The sequence below is a fragment of the Natrix helvetica genome (genome assembly GCF_964273705.1).
Source record: "Natrix helvetica genome assembly, chromosome: 14".
NCBI classification, from domain to species: Eukaryota; Metazoa; Chordata; class Lepidosauria; order Squamata; family Natricidae; genus Natrix; species Natrix helvetica.
Window position 1 is genome coordinate 8,343,196 of NC_138564.1, and position 19,653 is coordinate 8,362,848.

Below are 19,653 nucleotides of genomic sequence, written 5' to 3' on the forward strand. Positions count from 1 at the left end.
GAAAGATGTTAGATTATAACTAGATATGATATAGATGATATATAGATGATAGGTCGATATAGATGATAGATGATAGATTATAACTAGATATGATATAGATGATAGATAGGTCGATATAGATGATTGATAGATGATAGATATGTTAGATGATAGATATGATAAATTACAGATGATTGATGATAAATTGATATAGTTAGATGATAAAGATAGATATAATAGATAATATAGAAGATAGAAGATATAGATTATAACTATGATAGATGGTAGACAGACCTCCCCCTCTCTCTCTGCCTCTCTCACACACACACACATACAAAACTGAGGGTGTTCTTTAATGCAAAAAATAAATAAAAATAAATGGCACATCTTTCCACTGCTACCTCCCTTGCAAAAGTTTTCTTTCTCCCCCCCCCTTGCAGGTTTCCGGGGGGGGGAGTGTTGTCCTCATAGCTCTGCTCTTTTTTAAAAAAAAGATATTTCAAAGATATACACTACTATATGTGTTTAGGATCGTGCTGCCCTTGGTGACCGAGGAGCTTCGTCGTTTCCTTACAAACGTTTCATTACCCAACTATGTAACGTTATCAGTGTTTTCTGGGCATTTAAGGATCCGATGGTGGGGAGGAAAAATCCATCCGGTTCAGTTCCAAAGCTGGGCTAAAAAGATACTGAAAAAACAACATGGAGGCCGATTGAAAAAGAAAGTCCATTTATCGCTGAGGGTTTGTGATTCTGAGGCCGCTGACCAACTGCTTTGATGAGGACATGGAGTTTGTGTCTTCTGCTAAATAGTAGTGGGTTGATCCTATTATGGCTCATGGCTTTCGTCCTGCGCTGAATCTTGGGTGAGGGGCTCCTGTACTCATCCCACCCGTCTGCTTTTTGTTAGCTGTCAAACTCGGCTGCGAGGAGTTTCGAAACATCCCGTTTTGACTTGATTTCTGCCTGCAGTGTTTGATTTGCTTATGAATAGAGCCATCTAGATAGTCATCTTTCGATAACTTCTTTTATCTCCTTAAGTGTTGGGGGCGATTAGGAAAGACTGGGGAGGCGCTGTTTTCTGCCTCTAAAAACACGTTCCTCCATTTAAGGAAATATAATATTCTGCCGTTTTAAAATAGTTTCCCTGAAAATAAAACCTCCCCGGATAATAAGCCCAATCAGGCATTTGAGTGCATGCGCTAAAGTAATCCCTCCCCCGAAAATAAACCCTCCCCGAAAATATTTAAGCGCATGTGCTGCCGTTCCCTGCCATTGTCAAATATTGCTCAAATATTTTCTCAAAATATTTCATTCTTTGGGGCGGGGGTGTTTGTGCTTCCCACACAATAAAACCAAGGAGAACCAACCAAAGGAAGCTTTCTCCAGGGGTGGGTGGGCGGATTTTATTACGAAAGGCTTCCGGGCGCCACGGCGCATCATACAAAATAAGCTGCGAGGGCCGCCATCTTGTCTTTTGGCTTCTTCGGCGGCTGCCTGCCCCCGAGCCGCCGGCCCTTGCCTCCTCTTCCTCGCCCCTGCCGTTTGCCCTGCCCGCCCCGGTGCATGGGGTGCTTCATGGCCGCGTGCTTCAATTCCACCAGGTCCTGGAAGACAGGGTCGCAGAAGACGCAGCCGGCGTGCTGGGTCTCGCCGCCGGGCAGCGGCGACTTGGCCTTGTTGAAATCCACGTCCACCATGGCGGCGTCGCAGGCGTCGCACGTCTCGGCCGACACCCGGACCTTGTGGGCGTTTTCGAAGAAATGCACTACCACGTTGCATTTGTTGCAGGCCATTTTCCACTTGGGACCGGAGATGGGGTCCAATACCAGCACCCCACTTTCGCACTCCACGCACTGGCCGATGCCGAGCAGGCTCAGCGAATGTTGGCAGTTGGGGTGGGTGCATTCGTTGCAACCCATTCCTGGTGGGGGGGAAAGCAAGAAGAAGAAGCAGCAGCAGCTGGGTTTATAAAATAAATACAGGTAGTCCTCGAGTTACAGCGGTTTGCGGGGGACCGTTCAAAGTTACGACGGCGCAGAATGAAGTGACTTAGGACCGGTTTTCACTGATCCTACCTTCCCAGCATCCCAAGTCAACCCCTGTTCTTTAGCTGCTCCCTTTGTCTGGCAACTCTGCGCATGCGCACACTGGAAACAGGCTCCAGCTGTTCTTCTGCCTCACTGATGTCTGACTCTGAAGGCAGGTGATAACTGGCATAGGGCCCGGCCCCCTCTCTGCCTCCGACACAGAGCCTTCCCCAGACTCCAGGACTGGCCCAGGTTCCTCTCCAACCTCCTCACTGTCTGAATCTGCTGCAGGCCACAAGACATTTTCTATAGTTGGTTATGCGTGACTCCTTTTTTTCTAGGAGATTCAGGCGAATGAAATGTGGGCGTAACGGGATCCTTCTTTACCCTGAGTGAAAATGCCATCTTTAGGGATGGATCACTTGCAGGATAAAAATCTTGTTAAGTTCAGCCAAATTCCTTCCCTTGAAGATCTTCCAGCAATGATGGGAAATGGGAGGGAACCTGAAAATTCATGGCAGGAATTGCTGGTCACGGCTGGAAGGAAATCTACAGGAGCCAAGTTAGGCCTCGAGCAAGGACAGATCCGATTCCAAGTGAACATCGGATCCCTAGCAATCTTCAGAGAGAAATCAGTACCAGTCGGCATTAAGGTTGCTTCTTAAATTTGGCTATTTGAAGGTAGGTGGACTTCAACTCCCAGACTTCCCCAGCCAGCATGCTTTAAGACGGGTCACTTAAACTCCCAGAATTCCCCAGGTAGCGTGTTTTAAGAGGATTTAAACTCCTAGAATTCCCCAGGCAGCGTGCTTTAAGAGGAGTGACTTAAACTCCCAGAATTCTCCAATATCTTTTAAGATGGGTAGACACAACTCCCAGAATCCCCCCGCAGGTGTGCTTTAAGAGGAGTGACTTAAACTCCCAGAATTCTCCAATATCTTTTAAGATAGGTAGACACAACTCCCAGAATCCCCCCGCAGGTGTGCTTTAAGAGGAGTGACTTAAACTCCCAGAATTCTCCAATATCTTTTAAGATGGGTAGACACAACTCCCAGAATCCCCCCGCAGGTGTGCTTTAAGAGGAGTGACTTAAACTCCCAGAATTCTCCAATATCTTTTAAGATGGGTAGACACAACTCCCAGAATCCCCCCGCAGGTGTGCTTTAAGAGGAGTGACTTAAACTCCCAGAATTCTCCAATATCTTTTAAGATGGGTAGACACAACTCCCAGAATCCCCCCGCAGGTGTGCTTTAAGAGGAGTGACTTAAACTCCCAGAATTCTCCAATATCTTTTAAGATGGGTAGACACAACTCCCAGAATCCCCCCGCAGGTGTGCTTTAAGAGGAGTGACTTAAACTCCCAGAATTCTCCAATATCTTTTAAGATGGGTAGACACAACTCCCAGAATCCCCCCGCAGGTGTGCTTTAAGAGGAGTGACTTAAAACTCCCAGAATTCTCCAATATCTTTTAAGATGGGTAGACACAACTCCCAGAATCCCCCCGCAGGTGTGCTTTAAGAGGAGTGACTTAAACTCCCAGAATTCCCCAGCCAGCATGCTTTAAGACAGGTCACTTAAATTCCCAGAATTCCCCAGGTAGTGTGTTTTAAGAGGTTTTAAACTCCCAGAATTCCCCAGGCAGCGTGCTTTAAGAGGAGTGACTTAAAAATCCCAGAATTCCCCAAGCTTTAAAGTGCAGGGACTTCAACTCCCAAAATTCTGGGATCGAAGCCCATCCATCTTCAATTGGCCACGGTTGAGAAAATACAAGAGTATATTGTATTTGTATTGTTAAGTTATAATACAATATATTGTGCTGTATTACAATACAATATATTGTTTTGTAAGTTGATGTCTCCTTCTGCAAAATCTCACCTTTCTTCATATCCCTAAAAGGAGGGTTGTTGTAACAGTAAGGGCAAAGGGGGTAACTCTTTCCCCTGGACCCGGAAGACCACAGCACCAGCTCAAAATCATCCAGGGGGCATCGCAACTCTTTATAGAGTTTGATCGTCCCGTTCTGGGGAAGGCTGTAAGTCTCGTCGCAGTGCGAGCAGTGGAGACGGCTTGGCTTGGCCTAAAACACAAGGAACAAAAGGACAAAACTTTTAAGAAAATAGTTTCTGGAAGAGGCCAGTTCCTCCTATCAGATCTTGAAATGACCATTTCATTTCGATTCCATTTTTAGTTAAAAATAGCTGATAACCCAGCGTTGCCTGGGTATTTATTTATCCTAATCTTGTATTAGACAGGAAAAGCCCTGATTTTGTTGAAAATATCTAGACCGATCATAATTTCTAATGTTGGATTTTCCCCATTACCAGAGGGAGCCCCTTTTTGGAGTACTATGAAGCCATTATCTTGGCAACTCCTCTGCGCTGTACAGTAGAAGCCATTTTGCGGCAGTATGGTAGAAGCCATTTTAAGGCACAACAGGCTGTAACTTAACAGAACGCACACCCCGAGGAGCGTTAGGGGTGTCTTACCCCCCACCCCACAGTATTTTTTTCCAGAGAGTAAGTCATCTGTGTATCAAGTTTCATTGAGATTGCTTGAGGCATTCCAGAATTATGCTGGAACATACACACATACAGCCATTTTTATATAGGTATATAGATAAAATTCCATAAAGGATATTTAGTATTTTATAAAAACAATCGTGCTTTCCACCTTAACAAACAAATCATTTGACCCATTTCTAAATCAAGGACTACCTGTACTACATTTTAAAGAAATAAATAATAGGAAGCTTTCCATAAATGCATAAAAAATGCATGGAACCGTAAAAAAAAAATCGCATCACAGCTATCTTTCCTTACATTAGCTTCAACTCCAGATGTTTTTACCTGGATGTACTTCATAAAACGATGACATTTGCCGCATCGGGATAGGGGCTTCCCTGTGGCAGCCAGAGGTGAAAAAGACACTTCCATTAACTCATCCATACCTGGAGGGAAGGGAGGGCAGGTGGGACAAAAAAAAGACAGGAAGTTTTGAAAGTCTGCACCTCTATCACCTTTTCTATTTTAAAAAACAATGTTTTCTATTTTCCTCTAAATATGTATTGTTTTTACTTTGGAAAAAAAACCCTTATTTAATAATAACATTGTTTTTAGACAGGTAAGAAAAAGTGACAAATAAATAGAAAAGAAATGGAAGAAAAAAGTGAGGAAGGAAGGAAGATGGAGGGGAAGGGAAGGGAAGAAAGAGGAATAAAAAGAAAGATAGAAGGAGGAAGAGAAAAAAGAAGAAAGGAAGGAAGGAAGATGGAGGGAAAGGGGAGGGAAGAAAGAGGAATAAAAAGAGAAAGATAGGCAGACAGAAAGAAGGAGGAAGAGAAAGAAGAAAAAGGAAGGAAGGAAGATGGGGGAAAGGAGGGAAGAGGAATAAAAAGAAAGACAGATAGACAGAAAGAAGGAGAAAGAGAAAGAAAAGGAAGGAAGGAAGGAAGAAAGATAGAAAGCGTTCTTATCTACAGCTGTTATACAATTATATTTTATCCACTCTAGATATATCTCTATAACCCTGTAATAATAACTCTTTCATATTCATAACCAGAAATAACAAAACCATTGAATGGTTCGACAATTCGTAAGAAGCAAAGTTACAATTCGGTGGATGAAAATTTCTCCCCCAAACTACCATGTCATTACTGCAAATTCTTCTTTAAAAAAATAAATCTCTATTTTCACTAAGTAAAAATCAACCAAAAGAGCAAAACAGTGAGAGAGAAAAAAAAGGGAGGGGGGGAGAATATAATTCTTAGGTATATAGCAGTATAAACCCTTGACTCATATAGGTAAAGGTTCCCCTGGCACATATGTGCTAGTCATTCCTGACTCCAGGGGGCGCTTCTCATTTCCATTTCTAAGCCGAAGAGCCAGCGCTGTCCAAAGATGTCTCCGTGGTCATGTGGCTGGCATGACTCCACGCTAAAAGCGCACGGAACGCTGTTATCTTCCCACCAAAGGTGGTTCCTATTTTTCTACTTGCATTTTTTATCTGCTTTCGAACTGTTAGGTTGGCAGAAGCTGGGACAAGGAATGGGAGCTCACTCCGTTCCGCGGCGCTAGGGATTTGAACTGCCAAACTACCGACCTTTCTTATCAACAAGTTCAGCATCTTAGCCACTGAGCTACCGTGTCCCACTGACTCATATACCAGTATGTTATTTTTCTTTCAACGACTGCGCATTCTAAAACGCCGGCCACGCACCCATTAAAAGAGTTGAGACCTACCAGCGATGGAATCCACAAAGTAATGGAACTTCCTTTTGAAGATGTCCAAGGTGTGCTCCAGTACCTGGTTGAAATTGGCTTTCCCTTGAGCAATCAGGTTGAGCTGCTTCTCCACCGCGCTACGAATGGTGGGAAGCACCAGTTCCGCATCTGAACAGGTGAGAAGAGGCAAAAATGAGATAGATTAAAAGTTTTGCGGGAAGTTCAAAGGAAAGTCAACCTGGGAGAAACATGCAGGACTTGTTCAAAATGCAAAGACAGTCTTCTTAGATCTCTGGTGTCAGGCCTGCAGCCATCTTTTCTTTGGGATCTTTGGCCTGCCACGCTTTATATTATTCTGCTATCCATTTTCTATTGTTGGAAAATGGGAGGAGGGGATTGTAAGGAGTGAGATGCGATGTAGCCATAACAACATTCTTTCTAGAAAGCCAAGGTCATCCTTTGTCTCTGCACCTCTGCACCTGACCGGAATTGGATGGGTGGAAGCTGCCAGCATGGCAGTGGGAGATTGGACCATGGGATGGACTGGTGGGTGTGGGGGCAAGATCTTGAACTTTCAACTAGGTGCGGAAAACTGGGAAGCTTTCAGATTCGGGTTTTCCACAGATGTGCCAACATGGCTCTCTAAATAAATTGGAACTTTGAGCAATTCTTTGCCTTGGACTCTGATTTAATTTTGGATACTATTTGGAACCCTGAAATGTGGTTTTCAAACTCAGTAACTTTAAGAGTTGTCGACTACGCACACCCAGTATTCCCCAACTATGGGGAATTTTGGGTACACACATTTTAAAGCATGTAGATTGGGGAATTCTGGAAGTTAAAGTCCACCTGTCTTAAAGCATGCAGACTGGGGAATTCTGGGATTTGAAGTCCACCAATCTGAAAGCATGCAGACTGGGGAATTCTGGAAACTGATCACTTTCTCTTCAATTGCCAAGAAAAATAGATGAACTTCTCCATGTGAGATAGAAGGTCCTTCAAATAATCCTGCCCTAAGACACAACTTTACTCCTCCAATTTCACTAGTGTCATCCTTCCCCCACCGCCAAATTCCACATCACCTATTTTGTAGTATCCGTGTACCAAAACTATGCCCAGGTTGGTGGGTTTCAGTCTTCGGCCCGCTTCCACAGTGACGTAGTTGCGTTGGCAGATGTTGTTGATATGGACAGGAATGCTGGCATCCGTTCCTAACAACAATAGAATATTAATTGTTTGATCTAGCCCTTCCCTGTGTTCCAAAGTCATTCCCTATGGGGGGAAAAAACAATGCTGGAAGCTGCATTGTTTATGCCCATTTCACAGATGGGGCAGACTGAGGCTAGGTTGGCTGGTTTGATCAGCTCGTGATATGATTCTTGGAAGAAATGTGACCCATCACCTGAAGAAAGATCCTTTCCACCACCTTAGGCTAAACGTGCCACTAGAAAGGACCATCCCCCTACCTATCCCATGTTTTTCCATCAAGGTGATGAGTTCCGCTTCCGTCAAATAATCAGGCGGGCAGGTCTGCTTCTCCAGGAGTTTCACTTCGCTGACAGGGAAGACGTCGCCTCTGTCACAGCTGGGCAGGCTCTCTTCCAACGGGATGCTTTGCCAAGGCATCACTTCGGTAAACCCTGGAACAATATTTTTTTCAAAATATCTTTTTAAAAAAGCAAGCGGCAATTCTGCACTAATCTTAGCTAATTTTTAAAAAGAGCTGAGTCACATTTTTCGTAATTTTTGTATTCAAAGGTTGATAAAGAACGAGGGTGGGAGGGAGGGAGGAAGTGAAAGAAAAAGAAAATAACGAAGAAAGAAACAAAAAAGGTAAGAGAGAAAAAAAAAACGAAGAGAGGGAAGGAAGAAAGGAGAGAAAGAAAGAAAGAAAGAAAGGAATAAAGAGACAGAGAGAGGTAGGGTGAGGGAGGGGAGAGAAACAAACAAACAAAAAAGATAGAGGAGAAACAAAAAACAAAGAGGGAAGGAAGGAGAGAGAGAAAGAAAGAAAGGAAGAAAGAGACAGAGAGGGGGGGAGGGAGGGGAGAGAAAGAAAGAAACAAACAAAAAAGATAGAGGAGAAACAAAAAACAAAGAGAAGGAAGGGAGGGAGGGAGGAAAGGAGGGAGGGAAGGAGGGGAGACAAAGAAAGGAAAGAAAGAAAGAGGAAAGAGAAAGGAAGGAAGGAATGGAGGGAGAGAGAAAGAAAGGAAAGAGAAAGAAAGAAATAACACTTAGACATATACCGCTTCACAGCCCTCTCTAAGCGATAGAAAGGAAGGAAGAGGGAGGGAGGGAGGAAGAAAGAAAGAAAGAAAGGAAAAGAAAAGAAAAAGAAGAAAAGTCCCAATTGAGCTGCTGGGAAGCAGCATATTATGTCTTAACCTCTTTCCTACCTGGCGAAAGAACTGTCTTTCCTATGCAGGTGAAACGTTCTGTTGCGACACTGCACGCAATAGTAGTTTGAAGGTATTTACAGTCAGCACTGATAGTGGCGATAAAATGCCTTGTAATGTATTCGTACAGCCTCCATCCATCGCTCCCTGGAAAAACACAGAGGTGCTGCTGTCATCACTTTGACCAGTTGCTAAATGGATGGCCTGTCCGTCAAAAGACAGCTTGTCATGTTTCTGGAGTGTTTTTGTTGTGGCCTCTCATGGCTGCCGGCCCCTCCATCAGCCGAATCGGAGGAAGAGGAGGAGGCGTGGGAGTCAGGGTCAGCATCAGGGCAACCTGAGAGCTCCAAGGGGGAAGAGGGAATGGAGCTGTCAGGGGAGACAGACAGAGGCGGAGCCTGGGCCATCAGTCAGCCCTCAGATGGAGAGTCAACAGCCCCCAGGTCTGGAGGTTGCTGATGAGGAAGAGGAGGAACAGCTGGGTCCAGTGCCTGACGCACAGATGCACAGAAAGCATAGGAAAGGAGAGCAGTGGAAATCTATGGGCCGGTCCTTGGGACCAGGAAGAGCCACCGCTGCTAGAAGCCCCATCCTAGCTCTGGGGATAGAAGGCAGGGGGCGGAGATGAATAGATATGGCAGACAACTATTCATCTCCCTGCCGGACTGACTTGTTAGCCTGCGAGAGAAACTTTTTGCCGGGGGCTGCCGGCGCTCCTAATCAAGGAATCTTTTGAGTTCACGTCAGAGGGATTGTCGTGTTTGGGGAGCTGGCTCGGAACAGTTTCGCAAACAGGAAATAATCGCTCACCTAACTCTGCTTCAGAGGCAGCTCTCATTGGGGTGATGGGAGGGTGATCTCCAACGTCGTGGCCTTTCCGTGGCTTGTTGATACCTTCCGCCAATAATGTTTTGACCTTAGGAGAAAACCACAGATAGAGCATGCCTGAGCTAAGGGCAAACAGTCGTTAGTTGAGGACTCTCTATGAATTTACCGTATTTTTTGGAGTCTAAGACGCACCAAGGTTTTGAAGAGGCAAATTTTTTAAAAAAGTTTTTGCACTCTGCAAAACTCCCCAAAATGGCCCTTTCCCCCCCCAAATGGACCCTTTTTTTAAAAAAAAAAGCTTTCAGGAGGCTTATAGAGTGCTCCTGGGAGCTGAAGGGGCAAAATTGAGCAAAAAATGGCATGTTTTTTGTTCATTTCTGCCCTCCCCAGCCCCCAGGAGCACTCTGGAAGCCTCCTAAAGACTATGCACGGCCATATTTGCAAAGGGGGCATGGTTTCAGGAGGCCAAAAATGCTGTATTCAGTGTATACGATGCACCCAGATTTTCAGCCTCTTTTTGGAGGAAAAAAGGAGTGTCTTATACTCCAAAAAAATACGGTAGGTCTGCCCTGATTTCTAAGTGTCTTTTGGCAACAAAATGAATGACAATTACTTACGGTTTCAGCCCAGTAAGGATTATTAGCTTGTTGTCGCAAAGGGCCTTTCAAATCGAAGTTTTCAGGATAATGAGTCGTTTCAGTTCGTGGGTAGCTAATGTAGCCCTGGGTATAAAGCCGTTCAGCTATCTGCATCGTATGCTGCGGTCCCATTCCTACAGATAAAAAAGGGGTTTTTTGGGGGTGGGTGGGACAGGGGAATAGATTGAAAATCCATAGACACACCACATCACACAAAAGATGTTGAGACTGCCATATTTACCCAAAGCAGCGCTGGCAACTCGCAACATTTCCACCGTATTAAGAGCCAGAGGTCGTTGTTTCACTTTCTCCTTTTTACTCACAGATTCCACCTGCAAGAAAATGGGATGCTCCTTAACCATTTTATCCTGATAAATCAAAAGTTCTAGGAATAACTATTTAAATTTCATTCTCTCTAACTTACAAGAGCAAGAGGAACATAGCAAACTACGCATCGCTATTGGAAGAGTCCTGGGCTTACAATCACAATGGAGCTCAACATTTCTGTGGCTAAGCTAGGCCGTCTTTAAGTCAATTTTGCCCCTTTTTATGACCTTTTCTGTCACCGTTGTTAAGTGAACCACTGGGGGTGTTAAGTTAGAAACACGGCTGATAAATTAATTTGGCTTCCCCATTGACATTGCTTGTCAGAAGGTTGTAAAAGAGGATCATGTAACCTCAGGATAGTGCGACCATCATAAGTATGAAACAGTTGTCAAGCTTCTGAATTTTGATCACGTGGCCATGGAGCTGCCATGGAGATGACTAAATCACTTTTTTCAGTGCCGTAGAAGAGAAGAGAAAAGAAGAGAAGAGAAAAGAAGAGAAGAGAAGAGAGTAAGAATAAGACTAAGAATAGAGAGTAAAATATAGACTAGACTAGACTAGACTAGAATAGAATAGAATAGAAAATAGAATAGAATAGAAAATAGAACAGAATAGAAAATAGAATAGAAAATAGAATGGAAAATAGAATAGAAAATAGAATAGAATAGAATAGGTATAGGAATGGAATGAGAATAGGAATGAATGGAAATAGAATAGAGAATAGCAGGCATAGCATAGCATAGCATAGAATAACAGAGTTGGAATAGAATAGAATAAATAGAATAGGAATAGAAATCGAATAGGAATAGGAATAGAATAGAAAACAGAATGGAATAGGAATGGAATAGAAAAGAAAATAGAATAGAAAATAGAATAGAATAGGAATAGAATAGAAAATAGAATGGAATGGAATGGGAATGGGAATAGAATAGAATAGAAATGGAATAGGAATGGAATAGGAATAGAATAGAAAAGAAAATAGAGTAGAATAGAAAATAGAAAATAGAATAGAAAATAGAATAGAATAGAATAGATTCTCATTGTATTGTAAGTCAAGGACTTCCTTTATTTAGATTCAATTGTTTAAAAGCATCCAATGTAAACCACAACATAGTTAACATCATTATCTACGACACAAGGTAGATTAAATTTATCACTGAAAGGAACCCTAATTCTTTTGCAGACAACGCTAAGGTAGTCTTACCTTGGCTTCCTTCGCCATTTTCGTTAGGTTCAAAAACATCTGAGCAATTTCTCGGTCAAAGATCCTGACTCTGTCCCACTCCAGAGTCAAACAACTGTCTTTTTCGGGACTAACCTGGTAAGAAGACAACTTTTAGAAAAACAAGATACCGCATCTCAGGTTTTTTGGGATACAATCCTCCATCAGGATTTGCCACAACCATCATTTCAGACTGCATTTTGAAAGTTTGAGCTAAATACAGAGGGTCCTCAATTTATGACCGCAACTGGGCCCAACGTTTCTGTTTTTAAGTGAAACATTACTGAATTTTGCCCTGTTTGACGACCTTGCTTGCCGGTTGTTAAGTGAACCATTGCATTTGTTAACTTAATATGTAGTGTAAAATTGGAGGTGGTGACCCCTTTAAGAGCTGTATGCAACGGAATTTCATTTTTAATGTATACCAATTAGTATACATTCAGTGACAATAAAGTTATTCTATTCTATTCCATTCTATATTGTATTCTATTGTATCCTATTGTATTCTACTTTACCCTACTCTATTCTATTCTACTCTACTCTATTCTCATTCTCTTCTAATCCTAATCTATTATAATCCTATTATCTTCTCATCCTAATCTATTCTGTTCTATTCTATTCCCTATTCTATTCTATTATACTCTATTTTATTCTCATTCTCTTCTAATCCTAATCTATTCTATTCCTGTTATCTTTTTATCCTATCCTATTCTATTCATCTTCTCTTCCATTCCATTCCATTCTATATTCTATTCTATTCTATTCTATTCTATTCTATTCTATTCTATTCCATTCTATTCATTTGCTGTATTCTATTCTATTTTTATTCTATTCTGTTCTATTCTCTTCTCTTTTCTTCTATTCACATGGATATTAAATCAATCTGACTTCCCCGTTGACTTGAAGGTCGCAAAAGAGGTTCCCATGACCCCGGGACACTGCAATTGCCGTAATTTTTCATTGCCATCGTAACTTTGAATGGCCGCTAAACGAACCATTGTAAATCAAGGGCTACCTGCATGATTTTGGGGTGGGATGTACGATTCCCAAACAACTGGAGGCTGGAAGAATCAGGCGCCGATTACCTTGGCTTGCAACACCCAGTAGGTTTCGGGTTTGAAGGACTGGATTTTATCATGGCGCTCCACACAAAACCCCAGCGTGGGTGTCTGGCAAGGCCCAAAGGAGATCAGCGAGCTGTCTAAATTGCCGTATTTGCCCTGGAAATATTTTGTCTGAAACCTGTAGGAATAAATAAAGGTAAAGGTAACGGTTCCCCTCCCACATACAGTGCTAGTTATTCCTGACTCTAGGGGGCGGTGCTCATCTCTGTTTCAAAGCCAAAGAGCCAGCGCTGTCCGAAGACGTCTCCGTGGTCATGTGACCGGCATGGCTCAACGTCAAAGGCGCATGGAAGGCTGTTCTCTTCCCACCAAAGGTGGTCCCTATTTTTCTACTTGCATTTTTCATGTGCTTTTGAACTGCTAGGATGGCAGAAGCTGGGACGAGTAACGGGGGCTCAGTCCATTACACGGCGCTAGGGATTCGAACTGCCGACCTTACTTGACCGATCGACAAGGTCAGCATCTTAGCCACTGAGCCACCACGTCCCTTCTTGTAGGAATAAATAGAGAACATAATAAGAAAAAAGCCAACACAGTTCTAAATTGCATTAACAGAGGGATACAATCAAGATCAAGAGAGGTACTAATACCACTCTATAAAGCCTTAGTAAGACCACATCTAGAGTACTGCAATTCAGTTCTGGTCACCACACCTTCAAAAAGATGTTGAGACTCTAGAAAGAGTGCAGAGAAGACTGGAGGCTGAAACATGAAGAACGGTTGCTGGAACTGGGTATGTCTAATTTAGTTGAAAGAAGGACTGGGGGGGGGGGGGGACATGATCATGTTCCAATATTTGAGGGGCTGCCCCAAAGAAGAGGGAGTCAAGCTATTCTCCAAAGCAGAAAACAGAATAACAGACCTAGAAGAGACCTTGGAGGTCTTCTAGTCCAACCTCCTGCTTTAGCAGGAAACCCTACACCACTTCAGACAAAAGTTTGCCTAATCTCTTCTTAAAGCACCCGAAGGCTAGACAAGAAGCAACGGATGGAAACTAATCAAGGAGAGAAGCAACTTAGAACTGAGGAGGAAGTTTCCTGACCGTGAGAACAATTAACCAGTGGAACGACTTGCCTCTAGAAGTTGCGAATTCATCCCACTGGTGAATTGTTCTCACTGTCAGCAAATTTCCTCCTTAGTTTTAGGCTGCTTCTCTCCTTGATTAGTTTCCATCCATTGCTTCTTGTCCTGTGCTTTGGAGAACTGGTTGTCTACGTGACAACCTCTCGAGTGCTGGAAGAACTGGTATCATGTCACCCCTAGTCCTTCTCTTCAGTAGACTAGGCATATCTAGTTCCCTTAGCCATTCATCCTATGACGTAGCCTCCAGCCCCCTAATCTTCTTTGTTGCTCTTCTCGGCGCTGTTTCCAAAGTCTCAACAACTTTTTTGTATCGTGGTGACCAGAACTGGAGACAGTCTACCGAGTGTATATATTAACACTTCCCGTGAAACTATCTCTCTGCTGATTTGGATTTGGCTATTCTAGAGAAAAGGAAGACTAGCGGGGACACTAGTAATAGCAATATTCCAGTATTTGAGGGGTTGCCACAAAGAGGAGGGAGTCAACTTATTTTCCAAAGCACCAAAGAGCAGGACAAGAAGCAATGGGTGGAATCTAATCAAGGAGAGAAGCAACCTGGAATTAAAGAGAAACTTCCTAACCGTGAGGACAATTAACCAGTGGAACAGCTTGCCACCAGAAGTTGCTCCATCACTGGAGGTTTTTAAGAAAAGACTGGACAGACACCTATCTGAAATGGTGTAGGGTCTCCTGCTCAAGCAGGGGGTTGGACTAGAAGACCTCCAAGGTCCCTTCCAACTCTGTTATCCTATGCTTTGTGTAGTGCAATTAAAGAGGGGCATGGAATGGCCAAACCAGTTGTCCACGAATAGCCCAGGAAAAAGAAAATAAGCCAAGATAAGAAATCAGGTTAGAAACCTTGTAAAAGCACAGCCGATCCTCAAATCTAACTCTTGCCGTGCGTCCACCGACAGAGCTTCATTGTGGTTGGGTTCACCCAATTGGTTCATGGCGTTGCAAATATCCGTGTCGGTGATGGAGCTGAATTTGGCTCGGTAGATGGTCTTCTCGCCTCCACGAGGTTTATTCATCACGGGGAGAGTTGCATCCAGGACCTAAAACCCAGGAAGCATCCCTGTGGTCATGGGGTCGAAATTTAGGTCTTTGGCAAGCGGCATGCTTTTCGGATGCTCAACCCGGTTAAACTAAGGGAAATGTTACAGTTTGATCACGGGGCACATACTTCAAAGGTGGAGCTCCGGCCTCCCAATCGGAAGGCTGTGAGTTCGATCCTAGGTAGAGGCAGATATTTCTCTCTCTGGGCACAATGAGAATCTATCTTGCCGAACAAAACTCCGTCCTGGCAACAGGAAGGGCAGTAAACACCCAGCTCCATTCAGTTGCCCAGGCTGGGATTATGGGGTCGTTAAAAGAAGATGATGATGAGATATACCTCAAAGCATATGTTTTCTCCTTCCTTGTCGCAATCCAGCCACAGAACAACGTAATCGCAACCTCTCCCTTCCACCTGAAAGATCAAAGGAAAGATACATTTAATTTACTGTTTGATAGCTCATCCAGCTCGGTATTTGCCAAACTCTTGAGATCACATTTTCTAGAACGTCTACCAATTTAGATGGCTGAGTGGTGTGGACCCTAAATTAGCGGCCTCCAGCTGTTTGGGCGCTTCCATGGGGAAAGGTTTTTCCGCAGACTGGTGCTGCCTGTCGCAGAGGTGGTATCCTACCAGTTCGGCCCAGTTCATACGAACTGGTAGCGGAAATCGCAGCTGGCCCCACCCACTTCCCCAGGCTCTACGGCATCCCACTTAGGCCCTTTTTTTCGCCAAAAACACATGCGTGGAAGGCTGTGTGCGTACGCGAGGTTGGCGCATGCAAGCAAACGAGAGAGCCCACATCTGTGAACTGGTATAGAAGGTAAGTGAATACTACCTCTGATCCCACGGATGGGGCTTTGCTTGTTTGCACAGTCCAGTTTAAAAAGATTAACCTGGCACTCGCCATCAAATCAATAAATATTTAAATTTGTAAGCAAATTCCGAAGTGTTGATTACCTGTAAGAATTTCACCATGTTTAGCTTTGGGTTGGCTTCTTTCTTTTCGGTTGGCGCTTTACTAAAAAGTTCTGCGGGGTCAACTTTGTCCCAGTTGTTGTATTTTCCTAAAAAGGACGGATATTATCATCATCTTGGTAAAGGATTAGAATATTTATTTTGGGGGGGCTGCCACAAAGAGGAGGGAGTCAAGCGATTCCCCAAAGCACCTGAAGGCAGGACAAGAAGCAACAGATGGAAGCTAAACAAGGAGAGAAGCAGCCTAGAACTAAGGAGAAATTTCCTGACAGTGAGAACAGTTAATCACTGGAACTCCAGAAGTTGTAAATGCTGCATCGCTGGACGTTTTTAAAAAGAGACTGGACAGTCATTTGTCTGAAATGGTATAGGGTCTCCTGCCTGAGCAGAGGGTTGGACTAGAAGACCTCCAAGATCCCTTCCAACATTGTTATTCTCTTCTCTTTTCTCTTCTATTTTCTCTTCTCGTCTATTTTCTCTTCTCTTCTATTTTCTATTCTATTTTCTATTCTCTTCTATTTTCTCTTCTATTTTCTATTCTATTCTATTTTCTATTCTCTTCTATTTTCTATTTTCCTTTCAATTTTCTATTCTCTTCTACTTTCTATTCTATTCTATTTTCCCTTCTATTTTCTATTCTCTTCTATTTTCTCTTCTTCTATTTTCTATTATATTTTCTCTTCTATTTTCTATTCTTTTCTATTTTCTCTTCTATTTTCTCTTCTCTTCTCTTCACTCTCCTCTACTCTGGCTAATTTTTCACGACGTCATCATGGATGGCTTTTGATGAACTGAGCTCTGCAGCCTGAATACACGTAATCCTTGACTTACAACGGTTCGCTTAGTGATGATTCAAAGTTACAACGGCACAGAAATAAGGGCCAGGACCATTTTTCACTCTTACGACCGTTGCCACGTCCCCATGGCCACATGATCAAAATTCAGATGCTTGGCAAATGATTCATACTTATGACAGTTGCAGCATGACAGTCAGTTTTTGCAAACCTCAGACAAGCCCAGTCAATGGGGAAGCCTGATTCGCTTAATAGCTGTGTTACTAACTTAACCGGTGCAATGATTCGCTTAACAACTGTGGCAAGAAAAGTTGTAAAATGGGGCAAATGTTACTCAAGAAATGTTTCACTTTGCAACATAAATGTTGGACTCAATTTGGCCGTAGGCCGAGGACTATCTGTACTTGCAAAGTGTTAGGACGGACATTCCCTTGAAACTGCTCTGCACTGCATTCTTCTTGCTTTCAACTTACAGCAAAGTGGAAGAAAAATAGCCAAGAATGATTATTTTACCTATAAAATCCAGGGTCATCACATGACCACATACTGAGGTCATCTTGAAGTGGACGGTTTGTCCAATGAAACTACCGGTGAATTCATAGACGGAACACGCCCCGTTTAACCCTTTGCGAGACGACGTGTTTCCTACAGCGGAGGGAACCATCAGTCACAAAAGAAGACCAAACATTACAAACATCATCTCAAGTTTACACTTCAAAGAGATCTTTGTAGGAAAGAAGCAAAATGGGGGAGGAAATGAGATAAGAGTATATACATCGTTAGTTGTACGATAACGGTTTCGATTTTAAGGTACATGTCTTGCTATTAACATTTTATTTTATTGTACGTTCATCATATTTAACTTTGAAGAAAAGCCCAATAATTATATTTATGTAAAGGTAAAGATTCCCCTTGCACATATGCACTAGTCATTCCCGACTCTAGGGGACAGTGTTCAGCTCCACTTCAAAGCCGAAGAGCCAGCGCTGTCCGAAGACGTCTCCGTGGTCATGTGGCCAGCATGACTCAATGCTGAAGGTGCATGGAACGCTGTTAGCTTCCCACCAAAGGTGGTTCCTATTTTTCCACTTGCATTTTTTCAAGCTTTCGAACTGCTAGGTTGGCAGAAACTGGGACAAGTAACGGGAGCTCATTCCATTATGCGGCGCTAGGGATTCGAACCGCCAAACTGCTGACCTTTCGATCGACAAGCTCAGCCTCTTAGCCACTGAGCCACCGATCAATCGATCGATCGATCGATAGATACTGTAGATAGATAGATAGATAGATAGATAGATAGGTAGGTAGGTAGGTAGGTAGGTAGGTAGGTAGGTAGGTAGGTAGATAATTTAATTTGGATGTTTCTATGGTTTTTATTGTTTTAAAACATTTTTAGTATTTTAACAATAATCTATTTTTTAAATTGTAAGCTGCCCAGAGTCGTTGACTAAGATGGGCGGTTGTAGAAATAGAAACAGAATACTTTATTTGGTGTGATTAGACACACACACGGAATTTGTCTCCAGTGTAAAAACTCTGTACATGCAAAACAACAGCGTAATCATAATCATAATAATAATGATGATATCAATAAGGCAAGTTAGGAGAAAAGATGAGAAGGATAACAGTAATACAGCCATACTCTATGGGTAAATAGTCAGAAATGGCGTAGGATCTCCTGCTTGGGCGGGGGGGGGGGTTGGACTAGATGACCTACAAGGTCCCTTCCAACTCTGTTCATCTGTCTGTCTGACCTTATATTTATATCTTATCAATGTACTTAGAAGTTATATTTAATTTGCATGAATGAATGAACAAATGATACTTAGAATATTGACATTCAAAACTGTAATTAATATTAACATAATATCCTTTATTTTCCACACCTCTTGAAAGAATTTTGGCGATGGATTGAGCCAGAGAGGGCTTCTCAGCTACCATAAGGACTACCTTCATCTTCAGAAAATGGTGATGAAGCCTTCAAACAAACAGAAAATATTTCAACCTAAACAAGAAAAAAAAATAACATTATTGAATCCTTCGGAAAGGAAGGCTGAAAAATTCAGTTTCTCTTATCTTGGTTTATTTATTTGTATCCCATCTTTATTATTTTTACAAACTCAAAGTAGCGAAAATATCCAAAACATCTTCCTCCTCCTATTTTCTCCGCAAAAACAACCTTGTTGCTGGGCTGAAAGAGAGGGCTGAAAGTCACCCAGCTGGCTTTCATGGCTACGGCAGGACTAGAATTCACGGTCCCCTATTTTATAGTCTGGTGCCTTCACCACTAGATCAAACTGGCTCTCTGTTTGCTTGCCAGACATCTGCCCACCTGGTGCCTAGCATACCCTTTTTGAAAACTCCCTTCCAGTATAATTGTGCCAGATTTGGTGTGAAAATGTTTATGGGGTATAAACACTTTGCAAAACACACTTCAGGGAGACCTTGACCATTTAACCACCATTCCAAGTTATAAAAGCACTAACAAAATGACTTATGACACGATCAAGGATAGTACTAATAGTCGTAAGTGCCTTGGGTGCAATCCCAAAACATCTGGAGCACCCCTTGGATAACCATCGGCATTGACAAAATCCCCATCAGTCAATTGCAAAAGGCAGCTTCATTTGGAACAGCTTACATCCTGTGCTTCCTTTAACACCATCAAACATTCACATCTGCCAATCCCAGGTCCTTGGGAAGAACTTGATAGGTGGATAAAAATGCCGCCTATCCCCCCCCAAAAAAAGTCTAAACATCTGGCTGACGGTGCAACCAGACAGAATAATAATAAAGGTGCCTTGGATGGCATCTCAAACATCTGGAAAACCCCTGGAGCAGCAGAATTGATAAAATCCCCACAGTCAGTTACGAAAGAACAGCTTATATATCATGGGACGAGACCTTGGAAACCATGAAACAACATCTGTCTAATCCAGTGCTTGGAAAGAACTTGATAGGTGGATAAAAATGCC

At 42.9% G+C, this 19,653-nt stretch overlaps 1 protein-coding gene across 3 annotated transcripts in view; it reads right to left on the minus strand.

The window, feature by feature from the left end:
* Positions 1 to 1,359: 1,359 nt before the first annotated feature.
* TOP3B (DNA topoisomerase III beta) overlaps positions 1,360 to 19,653 on the minus strand; it is an 85,525-nt gene continuing 67,231 nt past the window's right edge. For all 3 annotated transcript variants that reach the window (XM_081966889.1, XM_081966890.1, XM_081966888.1), the window contains 17 exons: positions 18,565 to 18,683; positions 17,192 to 17,323; positions 15,867 to 15,973; positions 15,246 to 15,320; positions 14,711 to 14,907; positions 12,731 to 12,887; positions 11,628 to 11,741; positions 10,338 to 10,428; positions 10,076 to 10,230; positions 9,441 to 9,546; positions 8,631 to 8,777; positions 7,698 to 7,871; positions 7,314 to 7,442; positions 6,250 to 6,399; positions 4,858 to 4,958; positions 3,887 to 4,088; positions 1,360 to 1,903 (listed from right to left, as the gene is read on the minus strand). In XM_081966889.1, the coding sequence (XP_081823015.1) occupies positions 1,419 to 1,903; positions 3,887 to 4,088; positions 4,858 to 4,958; positions 6,250 to 6,399; positions 7,314 to 7,442; positions 7,698 to 7,871; positions 8,631 to 8,777; positions 9,441 to 9,546; positions 10,076 to 10,230; positions 10,338 to 10,428; positions 11,628 to 11,741; positions 12,731 to 12,887; positions 14,711 to 14,907; positions 15,246 to 15,320; positions 15,867 to 15,973; positions 17,192 to 17,323; positions 18,565 to 18,634 (2,592 nt within the window). In that variant the 5' untranslated portion in view covers positions 18,635 to 18,683 and the 3' untranslated portion in view covers positions 1,360 to 1,418. The remainder of the gene's footprint in view (positions 1,904 to 3,886; positions 4,089 to 4,857; positions 4,959 to 6,249; positions 6,400 to 7,313; positions 7,443 to 7,697; positions 7,872 to 8,630; positions 8,778 to 9,440; positions 9,547 to 10,075; positions 10,231 to 10,337; positions 10,429 to 11,627; positions 11,742 to 12,730; positions 12,888 to 14,710; positions 14,908 to 15,245; positions 15,321 to 15,866; positions 15,974 to 17,191; positions 17,324 to 18,564; positions 18,684 to 19,653) is intronic.